General features: G+C 45.9%; 1 protein-coding gene across 2 annotated transcripts; it reads right to left on the reverse strand.

Annotated features, from left to right (window-relative positions):
• Positions 1-205: 205 nt before the first annotated feature.
• MCM3 (minichromosome maintenance complex component 3) lies at positions 206-26,108 on the reverse strand. Of its 2 annotated transcripts, XM_066252558.1 has the most exons (17): positions 25,914-26,103; positions 24,734-24,846; positions 23,908-24,116; positions 23,321-23,451; positions 20,560-20,798; positions 20,054-20,162; positions 18,742-18,895; positions 17,893-18,024; positions 17,083-17,291; positions 15,347-15,521; positions 14,845-14,971; positions 13,904-14,054; positions 4,332-4,472; positions 2,978-3,081; positions 2,407-2,492; positions 1,870-1,963; positions 206-426 (listed from the first exon to the last, which is right to left on the reverse strand). In XM_066252558.1, exons 1-17 carry the CDS (start codon positions 25,989-25,991, stop codon positions 228-230), a joined length of 2,451 nt encoding a protein of 816 aa, XP_066108655.1. In that variant the 5' UTR covers positions 25,992-26,103; the 3' UTR covers positions 206-227. The 2 variants fall into 2 exon arrangements, with proteins under 2 accessions (XP_066108655.1, XP_066108660.1); XM_066252563.1 differs by lacking the exon at positions 24,734-24,846 and having other exon boundaries at positions 25,914-26,108.

The following is a 26,108-nucleotide window of genomic DNA, read 5'->3' on the forward strand; positions in this document are numbered from 1 at the left end:
TCCTAGCACAAGAGGCCCCCGCTGAGTCCTGCCCACCTCACCCTCACTGGGCCTCGGGCAGCTTTCCTGCCCAAAGCTCCCGCCAAGTCCTCCCGCAGCTTCAGCACGTGCCCTCAGCTTCGCTTCAATTACACACTGTTCTTCAAGAGTAGAGGTAAAGAGGATGGGGGGGAGGGTCTAATAGGAGCTTTCTTGGCTGAGCCCCGAAGTTCAGACACAAGGCCTCCTCAGATGAGGAAGATGATGCCCTCAGACACCATGACCTGGTTGTTGTCCTGCATCTTGCTCAGCGCGGCCTGGACCTCCTCTGAGGAGAAGGGCTCTTCTCTGTCCCGGTTGATGGATTCCGTGAAGCGATTCATGCCCACCGACTGGGCATGGACTGCCTGGAACACCTCCAAGAGGGCCGCCTTGAATGCCTTCAACCTGCCCAAGCAGGAACAAAGGATGAAGGAGTAAACAGACCCAAATGCTCCCAGGCAAGATCTACGCTGGGGAAATTTACAGTTAACGTAGTATAGCCATGTGTACACACACACACACACACACATGCACACGCACACACACACGCACACACACCTCTCACAGCTGCTCCATGGCCAAGTTTCCCCCCTTTGAGGCTAAACTGTTGTATTATAGAACTTCTTGAACCTTGGGTTTGAGCACATTGAGGAACAGCATTTTAAAATAAAAGGCCTTTGAGGGTACAGGAACTGGCCTCCCAACACACTGTGGGTGGAAGTGTAAACCGGATGGCATCTTTGGGAGGCAATTTAGCACCACGTGCTAAACGTTTCAAGTGCATATCCTTTGACCCAAGGAGTCTGTTTCTAGAAATTAACCTTACAGCTAGCTACACTTGCCCAAGTGCACAAATAAATGAGAATGTTTGCTGTAAACAGATTTATGGTAACTAAATTAAATGTCCATCAATAGAAAACACAAATGAAATTCCACACCTCCACACTGGAGACCCTGTGGCCATTAGAGAGCTCTGAGCTGTACAGCTGACTTAGCAGTGCTTCCAGGTACTGCTAGTTCAGTGGTTATTTCTGGGAGTGGAATTATAACTGATTTTAATACTTTTTTTCCTAAATACTTTTCAACATTTTCAAATTTCTCCATTAAACATACTGTACTGTGCTTTGTGTGTGTATTAAGATATTAAAAAAGCCAACAGCCACGAGCTTTCTTGATTCCCAGTAACAAGAGTTACAGATGAAAATGTTTCTAAAACTAATGGTAAAGCTCTTCACCTCAAAAAAAAAATGACAATTCAGTGAGGGAAAAACAAATATGAATATGTAAACACATTAAATATGTAAATTATATCATTATGTTTACATAAATGGATATAGAACTGTACGTAAGTACACACACACACACACACGTTCTTTCCTTGCTGAATTCTCATTTGTTTTAAGATGAACTTTCATGAGTAGTTTCAGAAAGTTTTACCTATAAATTATATATGCATTTATATTTTTATGTATAACTTTTTATACTTATATATAAATATATCTATATCTCTCTCCTATTGAGAACCGAAGGTTGAAAGACACAAAGGTTGTCGTTGCTCTAAGACTCTCACAAGGACTTGAGATTTAAAAATCCCACAGAAAGAGAATTATTTAGAAAGCAGATGGTAAAGTGTAAACACCTAGGAATATGAGTAAAGAGTATACAAGAGTTCTTCACAAAATATTTCTGCAACTTTTTAAATTTAAAATTATAATCAGAATATAAAATGTTTTTAAAACTGCCTGGGCATCTGGTTGTGAGCTCCGCTGATAAGCAGCTTGTTTCCTGCCCTCTGCCCAGGAAGAAGTCCGTGCCTCGAAGGGACTTGTGGAATCACTTCCTACTCACCTGGATTCACTCAGCTCCACCTTCTGGGACTCCGAGGCCCCCTGGGAGGTCTCCTGGGAGGTCTCCTGCGAGTCCCCTGCCTTTGGCGTTTGCACTTGAGAGAAGAGGAGGCAGAGGGTGAGGAGACAGCGAGGGGAAGCCGCCTGCACACACCAGGGCAGGCTGCTCCCACCTCACCGCGCCCGCCTAGCACTGTTTCCCGGGGCTCTCCTGAGGCCAGGCAGGACAGTCAGGAGAAAGAGAAATGTCCAATGAATGACCACCGTCAGGACTGTCAGGCAGGACGCCCGCAGCACACATTATCTGGAATGCCGATGCCAGGCCTGGCAAGGAGACAGTTCATCAAGGAGGCTGGCAAACAGCTGAGCAAAGCGTATTTTCCAAAGTTTTACTATGAGTGTCCTGAGGCTCTCTTGGGACAAACCTTAGACACAGGGTCCCAAGCAGAACCAAATGAGAGCCCCCATAAAATGCGGTGCCCAGGGCAACACGCGGGAGTCAGGGGACCACCTCGTTGTCGGCTAGGGGCGCTTTTACCTTGAGGCATTTCCTTCTCCGTGTCACTGAAGTCATAGGGGTCATATGAGTCCCCGTCCCTGGCATCTGAGTGACGAGTCTTCCTCCTAAAATACCCACAGCAGTTAAGAAAAGTTTTAGGGAGCCCTGCCCCATGCCTCTGACCAGGGAGAAAAGGAACCAGAATCTTCTACAATCCAAGTGGAACACCCAACCCAGGCCAGTCAGTGTACACTGTTCCTTTTGGTGCTTCCCAATGCTTCCCCCATCCCTCAACTTCACACACTCAACCACTGGACCAAGAGGAATAAATCATCCTGAGCAAAAAGACTCTGAACTTTTTCAGAGTTTGAGGCATACTCAAAACTTCCGAGTGAGTTACTGCTCCTGCTGAGCAGCATGGCTTTAGCAGGAAAGGACAGAGCATCATACACAAGACAGCGAGGGCTCGCTCCCTCTCTCCTCTGCCCCCCACCCTGCAGGTCCGGCACCCGTTCCCTGAAGGGCCGATGTCTCCCATGTTGATCCACCCTCTGGTCCTCCCCAGCCCTAACTGAAGTCTTTGTCCCTCATTTCCTTTGCCCCACCTCACCTCTTCCTCCTCGGTTCTTGGTCCTCTTGGCCTCTCTCCTCTTCATCTTCTGTCTCTGATTCATCTTCATTTTGCTTCTTACGTTTCTTCTCCTTCTCCAGAACCTAGGACCACACCAAGTGTGTATGGGTGGGCGGGAGGGGTCACTGATAACAGGGAACCGAGTGAGAGTCCTTTCTGCACCATCAGCAGAAATGACGTCCATGGGTCTAATGATTCACCCTAGATCCTCTTGTCACTAAGTCCCAGGATCAGGACAGAACCAGAACCAGGACCAGGGAAGAGGCTGTTACCCATCTTTAGAAATGCTGGGCCCTGACCAGTTGGCTCAGTGGTGGAGCATCGGCCCGCATGTAAATGTTCTAAGTTCAATTCCAGTTAGGCACACAGGCATATAGAAGCACTCATCTGCTTCTCCACCCCTCCTCCTCTTGCTTCTCTCTCTTTTCCTCTCTCTCCCTCTCTCCCCCCTACCCTCAGGTGCTAAGAAGAGCTCAGTTGCTGAGCAATGGAGCAATACCCCAGATGGGCAGAGTATCGCCCCCTAGTGGGCTAGCCAGGTGGATCCCAGTCAGGGTGCATGCGGGAATCTGCCTCACCGTCTCTCACTGAATACAAAAAAAGAAAAAAAAGAAACGCTGGGTGATATCTTCAATGCTTTTCATAAAGTAGGTACTCAATAAATAAAGAAATAAATGAAAAGAGAAAATGCCCAGCCCATAATGGTTAAATGGGAAATAATTCATTTTTTTTATAAATCAGGTGTTCAATTAAAATTTAAGATTACCCCCACCTTAGCAAGAGAAATAGCCAACCGCTAATCAGACCAACACCTGAACCCCAAAGAGCTACAATTCACCAGCCTGGGGGACAGAGTTGAGGGGTGGGGGCAATGAGAAAAGGGAGTCAAAGCTTCGAGGCTTGGTGTCCAAAATAGCAGAGGTGAAAGGTCACAAGTTTGAGAAGCAAGTTGGAGAGTTCAACTTTTGACGAGTTTTTGAGGTGCCAACAGGTCACCTGAAGAGGCTGCCAAGGGAAAAAGTCTAGAAGGGAGAGGAAGGTTTTCAAGGTCAACCCTTTGGAAACATCTCCTTTTTGCGGAGGCAAAGGAAGCAGAGGAGGCAGAGCCAGCATGAACCCAGAGCCCCCGGGCCCAGCACGGCTGTTGTAAAGCTCTCCAGCTGGTCCTCACACGCGGCCAGGACTGAAGCACTGGTGCTGCAGGTCCCAGAGACAGGAGGCAGGCCACCTGGACATGGGGCACAGCTGCTGCTTCCTGCAGGTCAGAGCCGGGGCTGGGAGCCCCAGCACGGGCGACTTATTCTGAGCCTCTCACCAGGCCCCCGAAGCGCACCTTTTTGAAGTAAGCGTACTGCACCAGCTCCACGGCTTCCTCTGCGTCCTGCAGGTCCACGGTCTTGCTCATGCGGGCCTTGGCGTGGGCCGTGGCCAATCGAATCAGGGTTTCCAGTGTCCGGGCTGTCACTGGAGATGTCTGGGGAAGAAAACAAAAAAGGCTTACTCAGCCAGAATCCCACAGGTTCTTCAGGCATGCCCATCACTCCCACTGCACCACAAAGAAAATAATGGCACTACAGAAAGGCTCTGCGAGGTCCAAGCAAAGGATTCCGAGCTCTGTATTCTGTCTGTAACTACCGAGTCACTTTCAGGAAGGTGAATGTTACCGAGGAAGTATGTGTGCACCAGTGCTGAGGGAGGGAGGAGCAGGTGAACAGGAAAACAGAAAACCAGGCTTCTTACAGCTGGGAAGAGAAAAGCGCCTAGAAAGAGTGCAAACGTGAAGGGAGAAAAGAATCCCTCCTGCAGGGCTGCAAGGCACTGAGTCTGCTCTCACATTCCTTGTGTCAGTTAAAGCTCTTAATTACTTGGAAAGTTTTACTGTGAGAAAAATGGGACTCTAGTAATTCGTCCAAGGTCACACTAAGGGCAGGTGTGAAAGAGGAGGACACATCTTTAAAAGCTGGGTAAACTGAGTCCAGAGGAGAACTCCAACATGTCCTTACCGAACGGTTCTCACAGGGTGGGTGCACGCCACATGGGGGCGCCTTCATCTTTTTTAACTGCTCCTGTCTGAGTACCTCCCCCCACCGCCGAAGCGGTCGAAATGTCTAGTTCAGGACTAGATATGACTTACTTTAAGTTCCAGGTGACTCTGCTGTGCCCTCCTGGTTAAGCATCCCTGACCTATCAAACCTTCCCATTTTACGGGAAACCTGTGACCTGAGTACAAGGATGTGTGCACGGCCCTGCACGACTGAAGACCTGGGACCAGAACCCAGCTGGTGCCCCCCCATCTCCCCCTGCAGTACCGGGACCCGAACCCAGCTGGTGCTCTCCCCCCACTTCCTCCTGCAGTACCGGGACCCGAACCCAGCTGGTGCTCCCCCCCCCACCTCCCCCTGCGGTACAGGGACCCGAACCCAGCTGGTGCTCTCCCCCCACCTCCCCCTGCAGTACAGGGACCCGAACTCAGCTGGTGCTCTCCCCCCACCTCCCCCTGCAGTACCGGGACCCGAACCCAGCTGGTGCTCCCCTCCCACCTCCCCCTGCAGTACCGGGACCCGAACCCAGCTGGTGCTCCCCCCCCACCTCCCCCTGCAGTACCGGGACCCGAACCCAGCTGGTGCTCCCCCCCCATCTCCCCCTGCAGTACCGGGACCCGAGCCCAGCTGGTGCTCTCCCCCCACCTCCCCCTGCAGTACCGGGACCCGAACCCAGCTGGTGCTCCCCCCCCACCACCCCCTGCAGTACCGGGACCCGAACCCAGCTGGTGCTCCCCCCCCCACCTCCCCCTGCAGCACCGGGAACCGAACCCAGTTGGTGCTCCCCCCCCCACCTCCCCCTGCAGTACCGGGACCCGAACCCAGCTGGTGCTCCCCCCCCCATCTCCCCCTGCAGTACCGGGACCCGGGCCCAGCTGGTGCTCTCCCCCCACCTCCCCCTGCAGTACCGGGACCCGAACCCAGCTGGTGCTCCCCCCCCCACCTCCCCCTGCAGTACCGGGAACCGAACCCAGCTGGTGCTCCCCCCCCACCTCCCCCTGCAGTACCGGGACCTGAACCCAGCTGGTGCCCCCCCCATCTCCCCCTGCAGTACCGGGACCTGAGCCCAGCTGGTGCTCTCCCCCATCTCCCCCTGCAGTACCGGGACCCGAACCCAGCTGGTGCTCCCCCCCCACCTCCCCCTGCAGTACCGGGACCCGAACCCAGCTGGTGCTCTCCCCCATCTCCCCCTGCAGTACCGGGACCTGAACCCAGCTGGTGCTCCGCCCCACCTCCCCCTGCAGTACCGGGACCTGAACCCAGCTGGTGCTCCCCCCACCTCTCCCTGCAGTACCGGGACCCAAGCCCAGCTGGTGCTCCCCCCCACCTCTCCCTGCAGTACTGGGACCTGAGCCCAGCTGGTGCTCCCCCCCCACCTCCCCTTGCAGTACCGGGACCCAAACCCAGCTGGTGCTCCCCCCTCCACCTCCCCCTGCAGTACTGTAGCCATGTGTCTGGTTGCTTCTACTTTCAAGCCTTCAAAATTATCATTTAAACCCAATCTGACATTCAAAAACAAATACATTCCCACTTATATAAGTTAACCAAATCCTTTAATTATTCAGAGAGCTACCTGAGCTCGGGGGTTAAACATTCCAGGATAAGCTCTTCCTAGTGTATTATGTCCAGTGAGGCCTCTGACCCATCAGAACGTAGTCACGTGGCGGGAGAAACTTAAAAAATAATTAAATCTGAATATAAATCATAATCTCCAGAAAACAAAACTGAGACCCATGGGTAGACATCACAGGGAAGCAGGTTTAAGCTCAGTAAGTAGAGGAATGTTCTAACATTTCAACGCAGCAGATATACTAGGCATGTTTCCACTGGGAGTGTCAAAGAATTCTAGAAAATGGAATTCCTGTCCAGGGTGTGAAGCTGGGGTAGATGATCTGAGATCATGTCCAAATCCAAGAGTCTGTGTCTGTATCGCATAATGAGGGTTTGGGTTTGGGTTTCTTTGTGAAATCTTGTATGAACTAAACTGCCCCCCAAAAGATTTAGATAAACTCATGGGCTGGTATGTAAGGTTTTGAGAAACAGCTTTGGAAAACCATCACAGTTGCCCAACTCCATTTTACAAAGCCCAGCGCAAATATCACATTTTGGGAACCCTCTCCTGATAGTCATGCTCTTCTAAAAAGGCTAAAGGAAAAAGTTAACAGCACCTTCATCTGTCTCAGGCAGTCTTCCACATCATTCTCAGGTACCACACTGCAGTATATAAATCTGTACATACACTCTTCCTAGCCACCTTCCGGCCTCCCCACCTCAGATCTGAGCTCTTTGAGGACAGCTCTTATTTTAACACTGCATGCAAAAACAGAGACTGACTCAGCTCACAGACGTTGCTCATGTTTGTTAAACAGATCACAGCTTCTGGAGGCCAAAATCATCTGAACTGATCAGACACATAGTATCTCTGGGGTTCTGGTTTCATATTCCTCTGCAAAAAGAAATAACTCAAATTGTGTGAAGACCAGAAAGAAAAAAAAATGAAGAAGAATCACTATGGCTCCCAGAACCAAAGTGGATTACAACTTAATTTTAAGAACCATCATCTGGAAAAACCAACTTTGGACTAAACTAAGAGGACTCTTCAACCAAGGAACATTGAAGAAGCCACACAGACTGACAGGAAAAGCGGAAACGCGGAGAGGGCTGCCCAGCTCCCCGGAGCGAAAGGCAGCCGGGAGAGACTCACGTGGCCGGAAGTGAGTTGAGCAGAGAGGGGAGGGTCCTGAGTCCCAGGAACAAAGCCCCAGCCTGCAGCCCAGAGCCTAGAAGAGGCGTATGGACAGTATTTAGCTGCGAAACAAGTCAGGATACTGTTTGTGAGAATGAGACAGATTTCTCAGACCCAGGATTCTTCTTAAAGGGACTGTGCAGAAAACCTCTCTCACAACCACTCACCCGGGGCTCCGGGGGACGAGGAGAGAGGAGAGGACCAGAGCAGCGGGAAGAGAGTGTAATCTAGGAGGCACAAGGAGAAACACCTGAGGGACAGCCACCCTGACCCCTGGGCTGAGTCATTCCCCAAATCTGAAGTATTTCCCCTGAAACCAGTAATACCAGCAAAGGGAAGCAGGACACCAGCCAAACAAGCTCTCCCACGGCACTCAGAGCAGAGTCGCTTAGAAGGAGGGAGCTTTCAGGACTACAGTAGTGAGTGTCAGGGTCTGGGCGGCAGCGCCCCCACCCACATGGCTGAGAGCTAACCCAAGGGCGGGTGGCGGGATGCAGAAGCATGGTTCCACAGGCAAGAGTAGAAGCCGGCTGGCCACGACAGAGGCCCAGGTGTGAGCTCAGTCTTGCTTGGTGAGGGCGCAGGAGATGCGCGAAAGTGGTCAGGCTCAGCTGCAGCCCGCCTGCAATCCTGCCTGTGGGAGGAAGGGCGGGAGCCCCGGAAAGGGGCAGAGACACACCACGGAGCAAGGGCTGCAGCCTCCCCCAGCCCATGGAACTGTGGCTTATGGCCAGACACACGAGCCAGCTCCTCCTGTGGGGGTGGGGCAAAAGCCCAGAGCAAGCGGAGACCCACAGCTGAGCAAAGGTGCTCACCCTGCCTGTGGTGCCCGGTGGAGGCAGGGTGAAGGCCAAGCCAACTGAGGCTTGTAGGCCCCGGGCATGTGATCACAGCCCCTCCCGTGAAGGAGAGGCAGACACCGCAGTGACGGCCCCAGGAGGCTGGCATAGGCAACACCCATACCGGAATGTCCTAGGCCTGCAGACAGACTGCACCTAGGGAACACAGAGGCCACACCCATAGGACTCCAGTGGCCAAAACCTTCTTATACACAGACAATGGGAAGGCAGAGAAATGTAACACAAATGAATGAAGAGAAATCCCCAGAAAAGGACCTGAATGAGTCAGATAAAACCAAATTACAAGATGAAGAGTTTAAAATAACGATTGCTAGGATTCTCAAAGATCTTAGAACAATAGATGGTCATTACAAACACCTAAATAAAGACATAGCAGATATAAAAAGGACATTGAAATAATAAAGAATCAGTCAGAAATGACAAATACAATATCAGAAATGAAGATCACAATGGAAGGAATTAAAAGCATGATGGATGAAGCTGAGGATCGAATCAGCGAGTTAGAGGACAAGATAAATGAAGGCATGAAAACAGAGCAGAAAACAGAAAAGAGACTCAAAACGTCTGAGGAAACTCTAAGAGGGCTCTGTGACGACAAGAAGAGAAATAGCATCCGCATCACAGGGGTTTCTGAAGAAGAAGAGAAAGAACAAGGAATAGCTGAAAACTTCCCTAAATTAATGCAGGAAAAAGTCTCACAAGTTCAAGAAGCACAGAGAACTACATTAAAGAGAAACCCAAGGAAATCTACACCAAGACACATCATAATTAAAATACCAAAGCTAAGTAATAAAGAGAAAATATTAAAAGCTGCTAGAGAAAAAAAGGCTATACCTACAAAGGAGCCCCCATAAGGATGACATCTGACTTCTCAACAGAAATACTTGAGGCCAGAAGGGAATGGCAAGAAATATTCAAAGTAATGCAGAACAAGAACCTACAACCAAGACTACTTTATCCAGCAAGGCTATCATTTAAAATTGGAGAAATAAAAAGCTTCCCAGATAAAAAAAAACTCAAGGAATTCACTACAACCAAACCAATGCTGCAAGAAATGTTAAGGAGCCTGTTGTAAACAGATCAAAGGAGGGAAAGAATATAGCAAAAGAGGAATACAGCTTTAAAGAATAAAATGGCAATAAACAACTACATATCAATAATAACCTAAAATGTAAATGAATTAAATGATCCAATCAAAAGACATAGGGTAGATACGTGGATAAGAAAACAGGACCAATACATATGCTGTCTACAAGAGACACACCTTAAAACAAAAGATGCACATAGACTGAAGGTAAAAAGATGGAAAAAAATACTTTATGCAAATGAAAAAAAAAAAAAAAAAAAAAAGCTGGGGTAGCAATATTTATATCAGACAAAATGGACTTTAAAACAAAGGCTATAGTAAGAAATAAAGAATGTCACTACATAATGATAAAGGGAGCAATCTAACAGGAAGATATAACCATTATAAATATTTACATACCTAATATAGGAGCACCTAAATATATAAAGCAGACTTTGATGGATATAAAGAGCGAGATCAACAGCAATACTATAATAGTAGGGAATTATTTTAATACCCCACTAACTTCACTAGATAGATCCTCAAGAAAGAAAATTAAAGAAACAGCAGACTTAAAGGACACAGTAGATCAACTCAATTTAATACATATCTTCAGAACCTTTAACCCCAAAGCAGCAGAATATACATTCTTTTCAAGTGCTCATGGTACATTCTCTAGGATAGACCTCATATTAGGGCACAAAAGCGGTCTCAACAAATTTAAGAAGACTGAAATCATATCAAGCATTTTCTCTGATCACAAAGGCATGAAACTAGAAATCAACCACAACAGAAAAACTGAAAAATACTCAAACACTTGGAAACTAGCATGTTATTAAATAACGAATGGGTTAACAATGAGATCAAAGAAGAAATTTAAAAATTCCTAGAAACGAATGATAATGAGCATACATCAACTCAAAATTTATGGGACACAGCAAAAGCAGTCCTGAGAGGGAAGTTCATAGCATTACAGGCATACCTCAAGAAGCTAGAAAAAGCTCAAATAAACAACTTTGCATCTAAAAGAACTAGAAAAAGAACAACAAGTAAAGCCCAGAGGTAGTAGAAAGAAGAAAATAATAAAGTTCAGAGTGGAAATAAATGACATAGAGGCTAAAGAAATAATATAGAAGATCAATGAAACCAGGAGCTGGTTCTTTGAAAAGGTAAACAAGATCGATAAACCTTTAACCAGACTCACCAAGAAAAAAAGAAGACTCAAATAAATAAAATTAGAAATGAGAGTGGAGAAATAACAACTGACACAAGAGAAATACAAAATATTGTAAGAAAATACTATGAAGAACTGTATGCCAAAAAACTAGACAACCTAGATGAAATGGACAAATTCCTTGAAACATACAATCTTCCAAAAACTAATCTGGAAGATTCAGAAAACCTAAACAGACTGATTACAACAAATGAGATCGAAACAGTTATCAGAAAACTCTCAACGAAGAAAAGTCCTGGGCCTGATGGCTTCACAAGTGAATTCTACCAAATATTCAAAGAAGAACTAACTCCTATCCTTCTCAAGCTATTTAAAAAAATTCAAGAGGAAGAAAGACTTCCAATCTCCTTTTTGAGGCGAGCATAATCCTGATTCCAAAACCAGGCAAAGACAACACAAAGAAAGAAAATTATAGGCCAATATCCCTGATGAATTTGGATGCTAAAATCCTCAACAAAATATTATCAAACTGGATCCAGCAATATATGAAAAAAATCATACACCATGATCAAGTGGGATTTATTCTGGGGAGGCAAGGCTGGTACAATATTTGCAAATCAATCAATGTGACTCATCACATAAACAAAAGGAAGGAGAAAAACCACACGATAAATTCAATAGATGCAGAAAAAGCATTTGATAAAATCCAGTACCCATTCATGATCAAAACTCTCAGTAAAGATGGAATACAGGGAACATACCTCTACATGATAAAGGCCATCTATGACAAACCCACAGCCAACATCATACTCAATGAGCAAAAATTAAAAGCAATCCCCTTAAGATCAGGAACAAGGCAGGGGTGCCCCCTTTCACCACTCTTATTCAACATAGATCTGGAAGTCCTAGCACAGCAACCAGACAAGAAGAAGAAATAAAAGGCATCCAAATAGGAAAAGAAGAAGTAAAACTATCATTATTTGCAGATGATATGATATTGCATATAGAAAACCCTAAAGTTTCAGTCAAAAAACTAGTGGACCTGATAAATGAATTCAGCAAGGTGGCAGGATATAAAATTAATACTCAGAAATCAGAGGCATTTTTATACACTAACAATGAACTGTCAGAGAAATCAAGGAATCAATCCCCTTCACTATTGCAACCAAAAAAATAAAGTACCTAGGAGTGAATTTAACCAAGGAGATTAAAGACTGTACTCGGAAAATTACACAACATTGATAAAGGAAATCAAGGAAGATACAAACAAGTGGAAGCATATACCGTGCTCATGGTTAGGAAGAATAAACATCATTAAAATGTCTATATTACCCAAAATACTTTATAAATTCAATGCAATAACCAATTAAAATACCAATGACATACTTCAAAGACATAGAACACATATTCCAGAAATTTATATGGAACCAAAAAAGAACACGAATAGCCCCAGCAATCTTGAAAAGGCAGAATAAAGTGGGAGGTATAACACTTCCTGATATGAAGGTATACTACAAGGCCATTGTACTCAAAACAGCCTAGTACTGGCATAAGAACAGGCATATAGATCAATGGAACAGAACAGAGAACCCAGAAATAAACCCACACCTTTATGGACAACTGATATTTGACAAAGGAAGTTAAGAGCATACAGTAGAGTAAAGACAGCCTCTGTAATAAATGTTGGGAAAATTGTACATCTACCTGCAAAAAAATGAAACTAGACCACCAACTTACACCATTCACAAAAATAAACTCAAAATGCATAAAAGACTTAAATGTAAGCCGTGAAACCATAAGCATCTTAGAAGAAAACATAGGTATAGTAAGTTGTCCGACATCTCTCGCAGCAAAATATCTGCCGATTTATCTCCACGGGCAAGTGAAATAAAAGACAGGATAAACAAATGGGACTATATCAAACTAAAAGCTTAAAGACAATAAGAACAGAATAAAAAGACAAACTACACAATGGGAGAACATATTTGACAATACGTCTGATAAGGGGTTAATAACCAAAATTTATAAAGAACTTGTAAAACTCAACACCAGGAAGACAGTCCAATAAAAAAATGGGCAAAGAAATGAATAGACACTTCTCCAAAGAGGACATACAGATGGCCAATAGGCATATGAAAAAAATGCTTAACATCACTAATCATTACAGAAATGCAAATTAAAACCACAATGAGATATCACCTCACACCAGTCAGAATGGCACTCATCAACAAAACACAGAATAAGTGCTGGCGAGGATGTGGAGAAAAGGGAACCCTCCTGCACTGCTGGTGGGAATGCAGACTGGTGCAGCCACTGTGGAAAACAGTATGGAGATTCCTCAAAAAATTGAAAATCGAACTGCCTTTGACCCAACTATCCCACTTTTAGGAATATACCCTAAGAACACCATAGCACTGTTTCAAAAGAAGAAATGCACCCCCATGTTTATGGCAGCATTGTTCACAATAGCAAAGATCTGGAAACAGCCCAAGTGTCCATCAGTGGACAAGTAGATTAAAAAGCTTTGGTACATATATACTATGGAATACTACTCAGCCATAAAAAATGATGACATCAGATCATTTACAACATGGATGGACCTTGATAACATTATACTGAGCGAAATAAGTAAGTCAGAAAAAACTAAGAACTATATGATACCATACATAGGTGGGACATAAAAATGAGACTCAGACATGGATAAGAGGGTGGTGGTTACGGGGGGAGGGGCACAAAGAAAACCAGATAGAAGGTAACAGAAGAAAATTTGACTTTGGGTGAGGGGTATGCAACATAATCAAATGTCAAAATAACCTGGAGATGTTTTCTCTGAACATATGTACCCTGATTTATCAATGTCACCTTATTAAAATTAATAATTTTAAAAATATAAAAATGAGAGTAATAAAAAAGAAAAGAATCACTGTTAAAACGGTCCCAGAGCTACCAGACAGTAGGGACGCCCCCCCAGCCACATATTCAGGGGCTCCTAGGCCCACTTGCCCTCGCGGACTCACCCTGGCTGTGTCTGAGCTCATGCTGTCCTGGCTGCGCAGCCGTGAGTACTCCTCTGCGATGTAGGCAGCCGACTCCTGGGTCAGGACGGGCTTGATGATTTTGGCCACGTGGATGTACTTCTTCATGAAAGTTGCACTCACCATCTTCTCCCTGGACCCACACAGTGAATTCCATCTACTTCCCTGCCACACCTCAGCACCCGCCTGGGATAGTGGCTCTGCCTCTCCTCAGGGAAGTCAAGGTCAAAGCAAATGCAGCCTAGAGCCCATTATCATCAGTCTCATATGGAATAAAGTACAGGCCCTTTCACATATTTCCATTTAATTCTGCAGGCATTACTTAGTTATTATTTGCCTTATCTTACAAGTGGGAAATACTAGGGCTCAGAGATGCTTACGTTTTCTGACTGGGTAGTGTATGCTTTAAACCAACAGGTTTGAAGAGTATGTTATGCTTCCTACTGCACCAGGGCCAAAAATAGAGGTATAAGATTTCACATTTCATGCTTTGAGCATCTGATCACAACTTTCCTTTCTCCAAATCCACCTGCAAAGCCTCCAGTGCTTGCCAATTACGGACCCTCACCACAAACTCAACATAAATAGCTCCGTCACTTGTTCAATCCTTTACATAGCAGAATAAGATCACACAGTCACCATCAGTTAGGCATGTCATCAAGCAGTCTATTTTAGGAAAAGATCAGAAGCTAAGCTTAATCACTCACAAATATTTACTAGGCAACGGGCCAGGAAAAAGGGTGTATCTATGGATCCAGAAGAAAAGAAAATAGGCCCACGTGGTTATGACTCCAAGCGTAACCTCAGCCCAGGCAGCATATATACATGCACCTGCCCTAATATGACTTGATACTGGATACACACACACTCTAAGATGACACACTCTCAGGCTCCCTTGAGGGAGAGGCATGAGAAATGCTCACTTTTTCTTCCTGCTCCCATGCAGAAGGTTGTCATGCTTTTCATAAATCTGGGTGTCCTGCTGGTCTTCCTGGATGAAGTTGGGATCATCTGTGGCCAGGATATCCACAGCACTACCTAAAGGCATAGCTAGAAACCCAAGTTGAGAGAAAGGAGAGTAAGAAAGAGCTTACACCAGGGGAAACCGCTTCTTCTATAGCATACCAAGGGAGAGAGACAAGACTCACAGAGCAAGGACCCACAGGAAACAGCTAAGAGGAGGCCATAAGGATAGAAAGGGGTAACAACCTGGCCCACAGGAGACGCTCCGAAGTGTTCCCAGACCCAGAAATGGACAAAAGACACACCTCAGGACAACCTTCCGTGAGCAAGAAAGGGAGGTGGCCAGGCAGGGAAGGGCATCTTGGACATCCACCCAGACACCCCCACCACCTGGGCGGGGCCTGACAGCAGGGCCTGCTCAGGCCCCTTCCCTTCCCTCCCTCCCTCCTCTCATGGTCTCACCGTCGCCATCCTGCTCCCCTGGCATCCTGTAACGGTGCATCCTAAGGACATGGTCCGAGATCTCCCGATCCTGCTCAGGGTCCATCTGATCCAGCATGATGAAGAGTAAGTCAAATCGGGATAGCAGTGAGTCCTGCAGCCCGATGTTCTCCATAGGGGTCTTGTACTGATCATACTGGGAACACAAGAAAAAAGGAAGTGGAGGCAGAAATCGACAGAAAGGACAGGAGGCTAGCTTGACAGGGAGTAAGACAAAAAGACTAGACCTTAGGGAACAAGGCAGAAGGAGTAGAGTATTTTAACACTACTAAAACACTTCATTCATCTCTTCTGCCTACAACCCTTCTCTAACTGAAGCTCAGGGGGCCTGAGTGACTCAAGGCCCACCACGCACACACGCTTCACTCAGAGGGCCTAACAACCTTGTAGGTAAGAGTCATAATCATTCTGACCATGTTCTCATTTCAGAACTGGCCATTTACTCCCATTTCCCTACAACATAATTCTTCAGAATGATGTAAACACATGTTAGCATTAACCTAAAAACATCTGTATCTCAACCCACATTATGCATTAGAAGCAACCTAGGGAGCCTTTCTAAATCTGTTACCAAGAGCCCCAACCCAGATTTGGATTCAGAAAGTCTTGGCTAGGAATCAGGCACCTGGATGTTTAAAAAACACCACCAAAACAGGTTTTCCCACATGCTGTGTGATGAATTGCCAAAGCATAGCCTGGGCTCTGGGTTCAAATCCTGACTTTGCCATTTTCTAGTTTGTGATTCTTGAGCAAGTTAGTTTAACTTTTATGCCTCCGTTCACTCATCTGTAAAATTAGGAAACTACCTACACATCTCAGGGGTTATTGTGAAGATGAAAGGAGTTGATACATATCAAATACTTATAAGTATTAGTCAATAGTATTATTATGACACAATCTTTAAAAGGGCAATTCGGCATTCTCTACAAAATACAAATGCATATAACTCAATCCAATCATTCTATTGCTAGGTACTTAGCAGGTAGGCATATTCCCAAATGAATAGCAAAGCACATATAAAAGGAAGTTCACTGCAGCTTCATTCATAAAATCAGGAAGGAAAAAAAGGGATAACAGCAAATGCCCATCCAATGGAGACTAATTAAATTTAGTATAAATACATACAATGAAATACTAGACAGCTGTTTAAAAAAAATGGCAAAACTCAGCAACCCCCAACAGAATAAATATAAGATTACATCTAAGCACATCATAATCATACTAAAAACCAAAGGCAGATTAACTCTTAACAAGGAGACAGTGCATTGTCGGTACAGGCTTAATTTTTGTGTCCTGAAAACACTCCAGAGCTGCTGGCAGCTAGCTCTCGGGAAAGAAACAGGAATGGGCCTTTAATATCCACGCTGTATCTCTCTGTTCTGTTTACAAATCCTTCTACCATGTGGTACTTTCACCTAACTGTCAACACAGGTTATCTGGCAAGTGAGACTGCAGGTCAGTTGTTTTCTTCTTTGTAGTTCTGAAAAGTTACTTTAAATAAATAACTTTCCAGGGGAGTCTCATGTGCATGAATGGGTTAGGAACCATGGCCCTAAATCAAGGACAGTAAGATGATAAGTTTCCTTTGGTCTTTGGCCTGTTGTTCCCCTGGGTCACCTACACTAAACTGCTCGGCCCAGTTAATCAGCAAAACTGAATGAAGGTGAGGACAATGGTAAGTGCCTGAATCCACTGACCCTGCCATAGACGGGGTTGGCTGCTGCCAAAACACTGCAGCGGGCGTTCAGTCGGGCATGGATGCCCGCTTTGGCGATAGTGACGCGGCCCTGCTCCATCACTTCATGGATGGCAGTGCGGTCCATGTCAGACATCTTGTCAAATTCATCGATGCAAACCACGCCGCGGTCAGCCAGCACCATGGCCCCCGCTTCCAGACGGCGTTCCCCTGGGAAGTAGGGAGGTAAAAGTGTGTTACAGTCCAGGTTTTAAAGGACAGAGGGAGGGATTTCAGTCTCCCTCCTAGCACCTCTCAATGTCACACATGAGAACACAAAGAAGTCAGCGCCAGAAGACTAGGAGGAATCCCTGGTGGGTCACGTTTCCAAGCTCTACCCTTAACAGCCTCTCCTTGTCCCACTTTGGCCCCTAGGCAGCTAGCCAGCCAACTTCCTTTATAGATAATCTCTTTCTCTCTTCACCTTCATCCCCAACTAATCTCCTAATTAGATCTCTCTTCTCTTCTCACTAGTCTTCAAACTCCTTCCTCTAATTTAAGAAACAGTACAATCTTCCCTTTCATTTCCCTTCCAATTTGCTTTTTCCTTCAAACTCTTTAAATGGCCTCCTGGAGACATTCTTGTCAACAGAGGGCCACCCAAACTTAAATAATTCATCCACTACTGCCAAATGCGCAGTCCTGTACAACCTGGCCCACTAATGTCTCAAGTGCATCTTCCCAACACAAGCCAGTACCTACAGCAAGCACAAAGGATCATGCTCCATCTCACTGCTGGCCATTGGCCAAGGACCCTCACACCTCCCCTTACCCGTTTCCTGGTCTGTGGTGACAGCGGCCGTCAGACCCACGCCGGAGGAGCCCCGGCCAGTGGTAGGAATAGCCCGGGGCGCAGTACAAAGCACATACCGCAGGAGCTGGGACTTGGCGACCGATGGGTCCCCTGTAATTGGATGGAAGAGTGGTGACTTTCTAAGAACCCAACCCCACTCCACCCCCAGCAAGTTCTGCTTTTGTTAGAGCAGCTTTGGCATAACAGAAATACACAGTAATAGGTGATTCCCATTGTTTTCTTCACTTTCCCTTTTCCATTTATGGAAGAATATATATTAGATATATAAACTAGGAGATCTAGAAATAATAATAAAAAGATTCATTTTAGCTTTTTTCCCTTTGATGGAACTGAAATACAGCCAGGTACAGAATATACCACTGCCAGTTGGCTCATTGGTAGAGTGTCGGCCTGGCATGTGGAAGTCCCAGGTTTGATTCCCGATCAGGACACAGAGGAGAAGCACCATCTGCTTCCACCCACCTCTTCCTTCCCCTCCCGCAGCCATGTCTAGAATGGTTTGAGCAAGTTGGCCCTGGGCACTGAGGATGGCTCCATGACCTCTGCTTCAGGCACTAAAATAGGTCAGTTGCCCAAGCAATGGCGCAGTGGCCCCAGATGGGTGGAACATCACCCTATAGGGGGCTTGCTGGGTGGATCCCAGTCAGGGTGCATGCAAGAGTCTGTCTGTCTGCCTCCATGCCTCTCAATTAAAAAAAAAAAAAGTTATGAAAATGCAGAATATACTATCATATACTTTAGAAGAGTCCCACAGCCATACGCCATAAGGGAAAACCAAGAGTCTAAAGAAAACCCCCAATACCATACCTATTAGAAGAACATTGATATCCCCACGGATGTGGCTGCCGTTTTCCAGGTCGCGCTCGACCCCTCCCAAGAGCAAGCAGAGGATTGCCTTCTTGACGTAGTCATGCCCATGGATACTGGGGGCCAACGACCTGGCCAGCTGGTCAAAGATATCCTACAGGAGGAACAGCCAATGGCGTGGAAAGACGAATGAGAGTCAGGAGGTTCTGCTGAGCTCCAATTTATACTGTAGCTCATATGAAATGCTTGAAGAATTACACAAATGCCTTTTCTAATTATAAAAGCCTCCTTTCTCATTGATCAGATCATTTTCAGAACAAATACAGAGGAAGCCTGGATTCCAAAACTTGTTTAGATTTAATCTTTAAGAAAAAAAGTGATCCCTGATCAAAACTAAAATCTGCTTATCTTTATACTCTCCATTGATATTAATCAATAAATAATCTTGCCCAACCTGGTGGCAGCACAGTGCATAAAGCATTGACCTGGGACGCTGAGAACCCAGGTTCGAAACCCTGAGGTCGCTAGTTTGAGAGTGGGCTCATCCAGCTTGAGCACAGGCTAAAGAGCTTGAGTATAGGATCATAGACATGACCCCATGATCTTTGGCTTGAGCCCAAGGTTGCTGGCTTGAACAAGGAGTCACTGGCTTGGCTAGAACCTCCTGGTCAAGGAACATATTAGAAAGCAATCAATGAACAACTAAGGTGCCACAGCTACGAGTTGATGCTTCTTATCTCTCTCCCTTCCTATCTGGCTTTGTCTCTCTTTCTCTCACAAAGATAAAAAACTTAAAGAAATATGAATGAATGAATGAATGAATGATCTTAATTTTTAAGCCACAAAAAGTGTTTCCAGGTTCCAGACATTTTAGGTTTAATGAGAATGCATACTGTGCTTTAGCAGTAACCTTTATCAGACATGCATAATATTTTGTTCAGTTCTAAATGTAAGCATTCTTTAAAAAGAAAAAAATCAAATTTGAGAACTAAAACAAAAATGACACAGTATTTAAAATTTAAATAACAATGTAACCCCAATGTCTTCAGTAAAGACTCATTGGTATAGCAATACTCTAACTCCTGTTCTTTATTTATATTAGCTTTACCAGCAGCCCAGCTGGTAGCACACCCGAAATATTAAAGAACAACAAAACAACCTGGGTGCTGACTGGGGCAAAACTAAAAGCTAGCACCAAATACTTCAGAAGAAAAACCTCGACTTTCCTCCTGATCCAGTATAAAGATGGCCATGTCCAAACACAACCCGTACAAATCCATCCCCACCCTCAAATCCCGAACGACAACCAGACCTTGGAACGGGTTTTGCTGAACTTCTTGATCTTGGCTATATCCTCAGCAGAGAAAGAAGGCTGAATGTCCTTGCTCATCTGCTTCACATTACAGGCAATCAGAACCGTCCTGGGACAGAGAGGAGAAGTAAGAGAACCCCGCTACTTCAATTCCTAACATCAGAGCCTTTCTGGGTTAATAATCTAGAACAGCAAACTGAAAAACAAACAAAAAAAGCTGTTCTGAATTAAACAACTGATTTTCTCTTCCTGTACGACCTAACCATGCTGACAATGCCTCAACTCAGGAATTCATCTCCTGCCGACCCCCAGGGCTTCAGGCAGAGAAGAGTACATGGGAAGGAGGGGGGAATCCGTGAGCTACTCCCAGGTAAGCCAGGAGGCTCTAATCATATTGCCAGTACCTCCCCCTGTCAGCACAAGACAGTTCCACCAATTCTATATGGTAGGAAAGAGATACCCCTCTCCCAGGCAGGTGGAGTGCTCCAAACACTTCAAAGCTTTACCTGAAGGTCCCAGAGGTATAGCCTCCCTTCTTTCCAGGAAGGCAGCGGTAGGTCCCCACCACCTGGACTCGGTCACCAGGCTTCACTTTATCCACCAAGTCATCATCCAGAATGATATCCACAGAGCGAGGAAGCTGGCCGGCTGGGGCCTTCTCCGGCATCTCCTGGATGGTGATGATCTGATGGTCCTTGTAGACAGAGAGTCCGTATTCTGTCTCAAGGGGATTGTTTTCCTCGTCCTGGAAAAGGCATACAGAAAAGGAGGGTTATCTCAGCCCTGTTCCAGAAATACCATGTTTATTTGTAATGGGAAACAGATATAATTTGAGGATGACTTCATGATATTTTAATATCCAGAAACAAGTAAACAAAAAAGCCAAATATCTTCTCCAGCTTTTCCAACCTTATCTCTTCTAATAACAAACCAATCAAATGGAAGAGGCAGTCTATAATCTGAAGGGCCCAGGGCCATACCAACATCTAAACTAAGATTCTTCCCCTATTGATACTGAGTATCTGCTTTCATAATGACACAGAATTTCCACCCCTAGGTAATACCCAACATAAACTCCCCTAGAGCCTCATACTACAAAGTTCACAGCAGCACAATTCCTAATAACCAAAAATTAGACAATATCCAAATGCCAACAACAGAATGGTTAAATAAATGTGATATACTCACACAAGTGAATTGTACAATGAAAATGTATAAAATGCACCAATACACAACATGGATAAATTCCACAAACAGAAGCCAGCACAAAAGACTATTTATTTAGAAAAAAAATAGGCAAAAAAAAAAATCTATGTTGCTAGGTATCAGGATAGTCTAACAAGGCAGTGCGGTCCCTCAAGAGGGACTTCTGCTTGCTGGTAAGGTCCTGCTTCCTGTTTCAGATGCTGACTTTACAGGTATTTATCAAGTTGTACGCTTCTGTCAGCTTTCCTGTATGTATATTAAATTGCAGTAAAAACATTTCTTTAAAGATTTTATTTATTGATTTTAGATAAAGGAGAGAGAAAGAAGGGGGGAAGAGTGGGAAGCAATCATAGCTGTTGCCCCTCTCACGTGCCTTGACCAGGCAAGCCTGGGGTTTCAAACTGGCAACCTCAGCATTCCACATTGACGCTTTATCCATTGTGCCAACAAAGGTCAGACAGTAGAAACGCTTTTAAAGTTTTACTTCCCTGCATTTGATTTTATCCAAAAACACACTTACTGAATGCTTACTATGTACAAAACACTGTGCTATATTTCATAGAATTATCTCATAGTCATCACAACTACCCAGTAAAACAGGTATTTTTCACGTTTTACAACAGATTAAAAAAATCTAAGGCTGAGAGAGGTTAATTAAGTTCCCTAAAAACACATCATAAACAGCAGAGCCAGGACTCAACGCAGGTATAACTTCCAAGCCTAAGCTCTTCAGCACCACACTAGACACACCTCGAGAGACCCAGTCCACCATACTTCATGGTTCAAGCAAAGACGCTTGGCCAGTCATTGGCAGAAGAGTACCCTTGAGTACTTCCTGGAGAGGAAATTCCAGAATGTAGGACTCCAGAAAGCAGGGTAACTTAGAAAATGCAACTGGCCTAAAATTAAAAAGACATGCATGGGTCCCAGTCCTTAAGGTCATTACTCACTGAGACCATAAGCAAATCCTTAACCTCTTCAAACCTCAACATATCATCTGGAGGTAAACTAAATGATTCTCAAGTAAACTGCAGTTGTAACCCTAAGATACTCATTCATGTTTTAGTTGTTTATTTGTTAAGACTTTTCCACTAGTTGATAAAACTGAAGACAAGGACTAGGGTCTTATTTAAACCTGTGTCGTCCACAGTGCCTCATAATTCTTTGAATACAGTAGCTCTCAATTAAAATTAATGGTGGGGACAGGTATCCTTTGATAGAATAAGTTCAGACATCAAGTAATCAATATTAATCATGTTCTTTTGTCTTATTAAGTAAGGCTTCACATTATCCCCAATGCAGACCAACCTGCACACTAAGAATAAAGCCAACTTTCTCTCAAACGCATAGTAAAATACAGCACCTAGTAACATTATAGCGTATCTTTCCATATTACTTTTAGACTATAAAATTACGTAAATTTGCTAAAAGATCAATGAAGATTAAATGACTTTTTTCCTTCTTTCAACCCTTCCATAATTTTCTAAAGTTAATATTTATTCTTCTTAAAAAATGAAAATTATAGCCTAACCAGGTGGTGGCACAGTGGATAGAGCATCAACCTGGGACACTGAGGACCCAGTTCAAAACCCCAAGGCTGCCAGCTTGAGCACAGGCTCATCCAGCTTGAGCGCAGTGTCACCAGTTTGAGCATGGGATCATAGACATGACCTCACGGTTGCTGGCTTCAGCCCAAGGTCACTGGCTTGAGCAAGGGATCACTGGCTCAGCAGGAGACCCCATCCTTCAAAGCACTTATGAGAAAGCAATCAATGAACAACTAAAGTGAGGCAACTATGAGTTGATGCTTCTCATCTCTCTCCCTTCCTATCTGTGACCTTGTCTGTCCCTCTCTCACTAAAAATAAAGATATTTAAAAAAATTAAAATTGTAAACTTTCCATATTTTCTGGCTAGCTATCAATCTTTAGTTTAATCTTTAATCCTTACTTTTCATCCTATTTACTTTGAGAAGACTTCAGACATTACCCAGGTACTTGCATTAAAACAGATACATTTGACAACAACCTCCAAAGAGGCCCAATCACCTTACTCCCCTCACCTTGGTGGGATAGACAGAGCTGGAGGGAAAGGCCACCAGGGTGGTGAGGTCAGAGTAACGTCGCTCTATGGTCTTCTTGGTAGCAGGACAGTAGTGAACACTGCGGACAACTTTGGGACGGACTAGGGAGCCTAGGCCGTGGAAAACATGTACAAGTCATCCCACTGGACACGGTCAAGGTGGGTCCTAACCCAGGCAAGCCCACGATGACTCCAATACTACTGTTCCCACTAGTTTAAGGTATTTCAGTAATACTTGTCATTTCTTCATCTTCATACACAGAACTTTTACTCCATACCCACGTAGAACTTTTAAAGACTACCAACTCCAGCTGAGAAATAGTACATCAGGGTTAGAAAGAGGAGATGACCAAGAGCCAAGACCCCCCCACTCTCAGCAGAATTCATCGTTCTGCTAGCACAGGTGATACTCAAGGTCCCCCCAGCACTGGGCGCTCGGAGCGCCTCCAAAACTTCACCCTGTAATTGCACACTCCCCCCGTCGGATGCCCCAGGCTACCCAGCTCCCCTCTGCCTCTCCTGCTTTCCCAGCCCCACTCCCGAAGACCCTTCCTTCAACCCACTCACACTTAGTGACAATGCCCTCCACACAGACCACACAGCTGAGGAAGCAGGAGGTGAGAGTCCGCGGAGAGACATGCTTGGAGCCAAAGCTGCCCTCCAAGCCTATGTAGAACTCCTCGTACTGCTTGGCGTAGGTAGCATCAATGGAGGCCACAAAATCCTTTAAGGCCCGCTGGAAGGCAACCAGCTCCTCAAAGGCATTGTTCAGGAGGCTGCGTGTGGACAAGAGAAAGAAGAATTAGGCAGACAGGGCAGAACTGGAAAAAAAAAAAATTAACCCTCAAAACAGAAGGAGACATTTTTAAAAGATGAATGTCAAGGAGTGAAAATCTAGCTCCTACTTTCTCCAGCCATCCTACAAGACTCAGGAAAATACATCAGGCTGACGTCCAACTTTAATTCAAGTAATAAGCAAAGATGTAGAAGTGATACCCAGCTAAACATGGAAGGAGGAGCTACTGAGAGGAAAATGCCTACCACCTACTTTTGGAAGATAAAAACACAGGAGCAAGTCAGGCAATGAGGGCTTCAAGGTCAAAATCGGTTCATCGAGGTCCCCTCCTGGGAAGCCAGTTCCAACGTGGGGCGGAGAGAAGGGAGACATTCTCCCCCAGAGCCAGATGTCCCCGTGGAAACCATAGCCCAGGGGTCCCCAAACTTTTTACACAGGGGCCAGTTCACTGTCCCTCAGACCGTTGGAGGGCCGCCACATACAGTGCTCCTCTCACTGACCACCAGTGAGAGAGGTGCCCCTTCCGGAAGTGCGGCGGGGCCGGGTAAATGGCCTCAGGGGGCCGCAGTTTGGGGGTCGCCTGCCCTAGCCACTCACCAGTTAGCCCTCTTCTCATTTTTTCTGCGCAGGTCATTGATGTTAACAATCAGCCGGTATTGGTTGTCACTGATCAGCTCCCGAACTTTGCTCTGATAAATTCCCTGGTCTTCCTGCAAAATAGCCACCACCACATATAACAACAGCCACAACTCAGAAATGTTTTTCAACAAAGGCAGCCCTCATAGCAAGATAAATAAGTCAATCTGCAACAGAAATGAACACCAATTTCTCCCAAATTTTCACTCACCACCCTTAGATTTCTTATATACCCAAGGGGGCCAGTGGGGGGATTAGGACTTCCTCAAGGTCCCTGCCACTATGCTTATTATCAACAGCTCTTCTGTAGGCAGTCAGTTCCCGACCTTCAATGGGGAATTAAAATGAGCTCGTAAGGAGTCTAAAAGTGCAATAATGGCCAACCTTGTTAAAATGTTAAATTAAACGGGCTTTTGATATTCATATTGAAATGAACTTTTATTTTAAAAATTGTATACAGAATTAAAAGATTCACTCCCGATCATCTGTGCATACAGAACGAGTTCTCACACCGAGACCCGCAGGAGTTGGGCGCCTCGGCGATCTGTTCACAGACACCGCATCCGCAGCCCGTCCAGATGCCCTGCGGCCGACAGCGGCTCGGGCTCGGGGTGCACGCCAGACCCCCGGACCTGCACAACAGCCACTGTTCTCTGCCTCTCACTTGGTACTGAAAGGGAAGGCTGCCAAACGGGGAAGTCGTCTCCCCCCAGGAAGCCAGACTCTAAAACCTGGGGGCCCTAAAGGCGGCGGATCACCACCATCCCGTCTATAACAGTGCGTCCCCCACCGAACCCCCCCCCCCCAAATTAATGGAGCCGAGAACGATTTCCAAAAGGTCCAAACGAGCTTGGCCTTTTTTTTTTTTTTTTTTTGCACTTGAAGGAAGCCTGTCAAATTTCGCGCGACCCGGCCTTCCCCTGTACTTAGAAGAAAGCTGCAGGGCCGCTCTCTGAAACAACTAAGGGCCGACTGCTCAGCGAGAAAATGAAAAACTCAGGGGGTCAGGCCCCTGCGGGCCGGGCGGGCCTCTGCCACCCCGACCCGGTCGCAGCTCCGCGTGGGGCGACGTCTCGCGCGGCCGCTATCGGCCCGTGCGCCTCCCCAGGCTCCCAAGCTGGCGACCCAGCGCCTCCCTCACCTCGTCGTCCAGGAAGTCCAGGTAGTCTCTCTGCGCCTCCCGCAGCTCCACATCGTCCAGAACCACGGTCCCTGCCATGCTGGTCAACCTGGAACTACCTCCTCCACAGCCGCGCAGATGCTCTCGGAAGACCCCGCCCCGGCGCGAAAACACCCGAACTTTTCCCGCCACCAGTTACCTCCAGGAAGGGGCGGG

Source organism: Saccopteryx bilineata, chromosome 1, assembly GCF_036850765.1.
Source record: "Saccopteryx bilineata isolate mSacBil1 chromosome 1, mSacBil1_pri_phased_curated, whole genome shotgun sequence".
NCBI lineage: Eukaryota > Metazoa > Chordata > Mammalia > Chiroptera > Emballonuridae > Saccopteryx > Saccopteryx bilineata.

Excerpts from the sequence above, each read along its gene's own strand:
- MCM3 (XM_066252558.1), bottom strand. The coding sequence starts at position 25,991 with ATGGCAGGGACCGTGGTTCTGGACGATGTGGAGCTGCGGGAGGCGCAG. Across the intron at positions 14,972-15,346 it reads AGGGGAGCAGGATGGCGACG|CTATGCCTTTAGGTAGTGCT; the intron begins GTGAGACCATGA and ends TTGGGTTTCTAG. Across the intron at positions 427-1,869 it reads GTGGAGCTGAGTGAATCCAG|GTTGAAGGCATTCAAGGCGG; the intron begins GTGAGTAGGAAG and ends CTGCTTGGGCAG.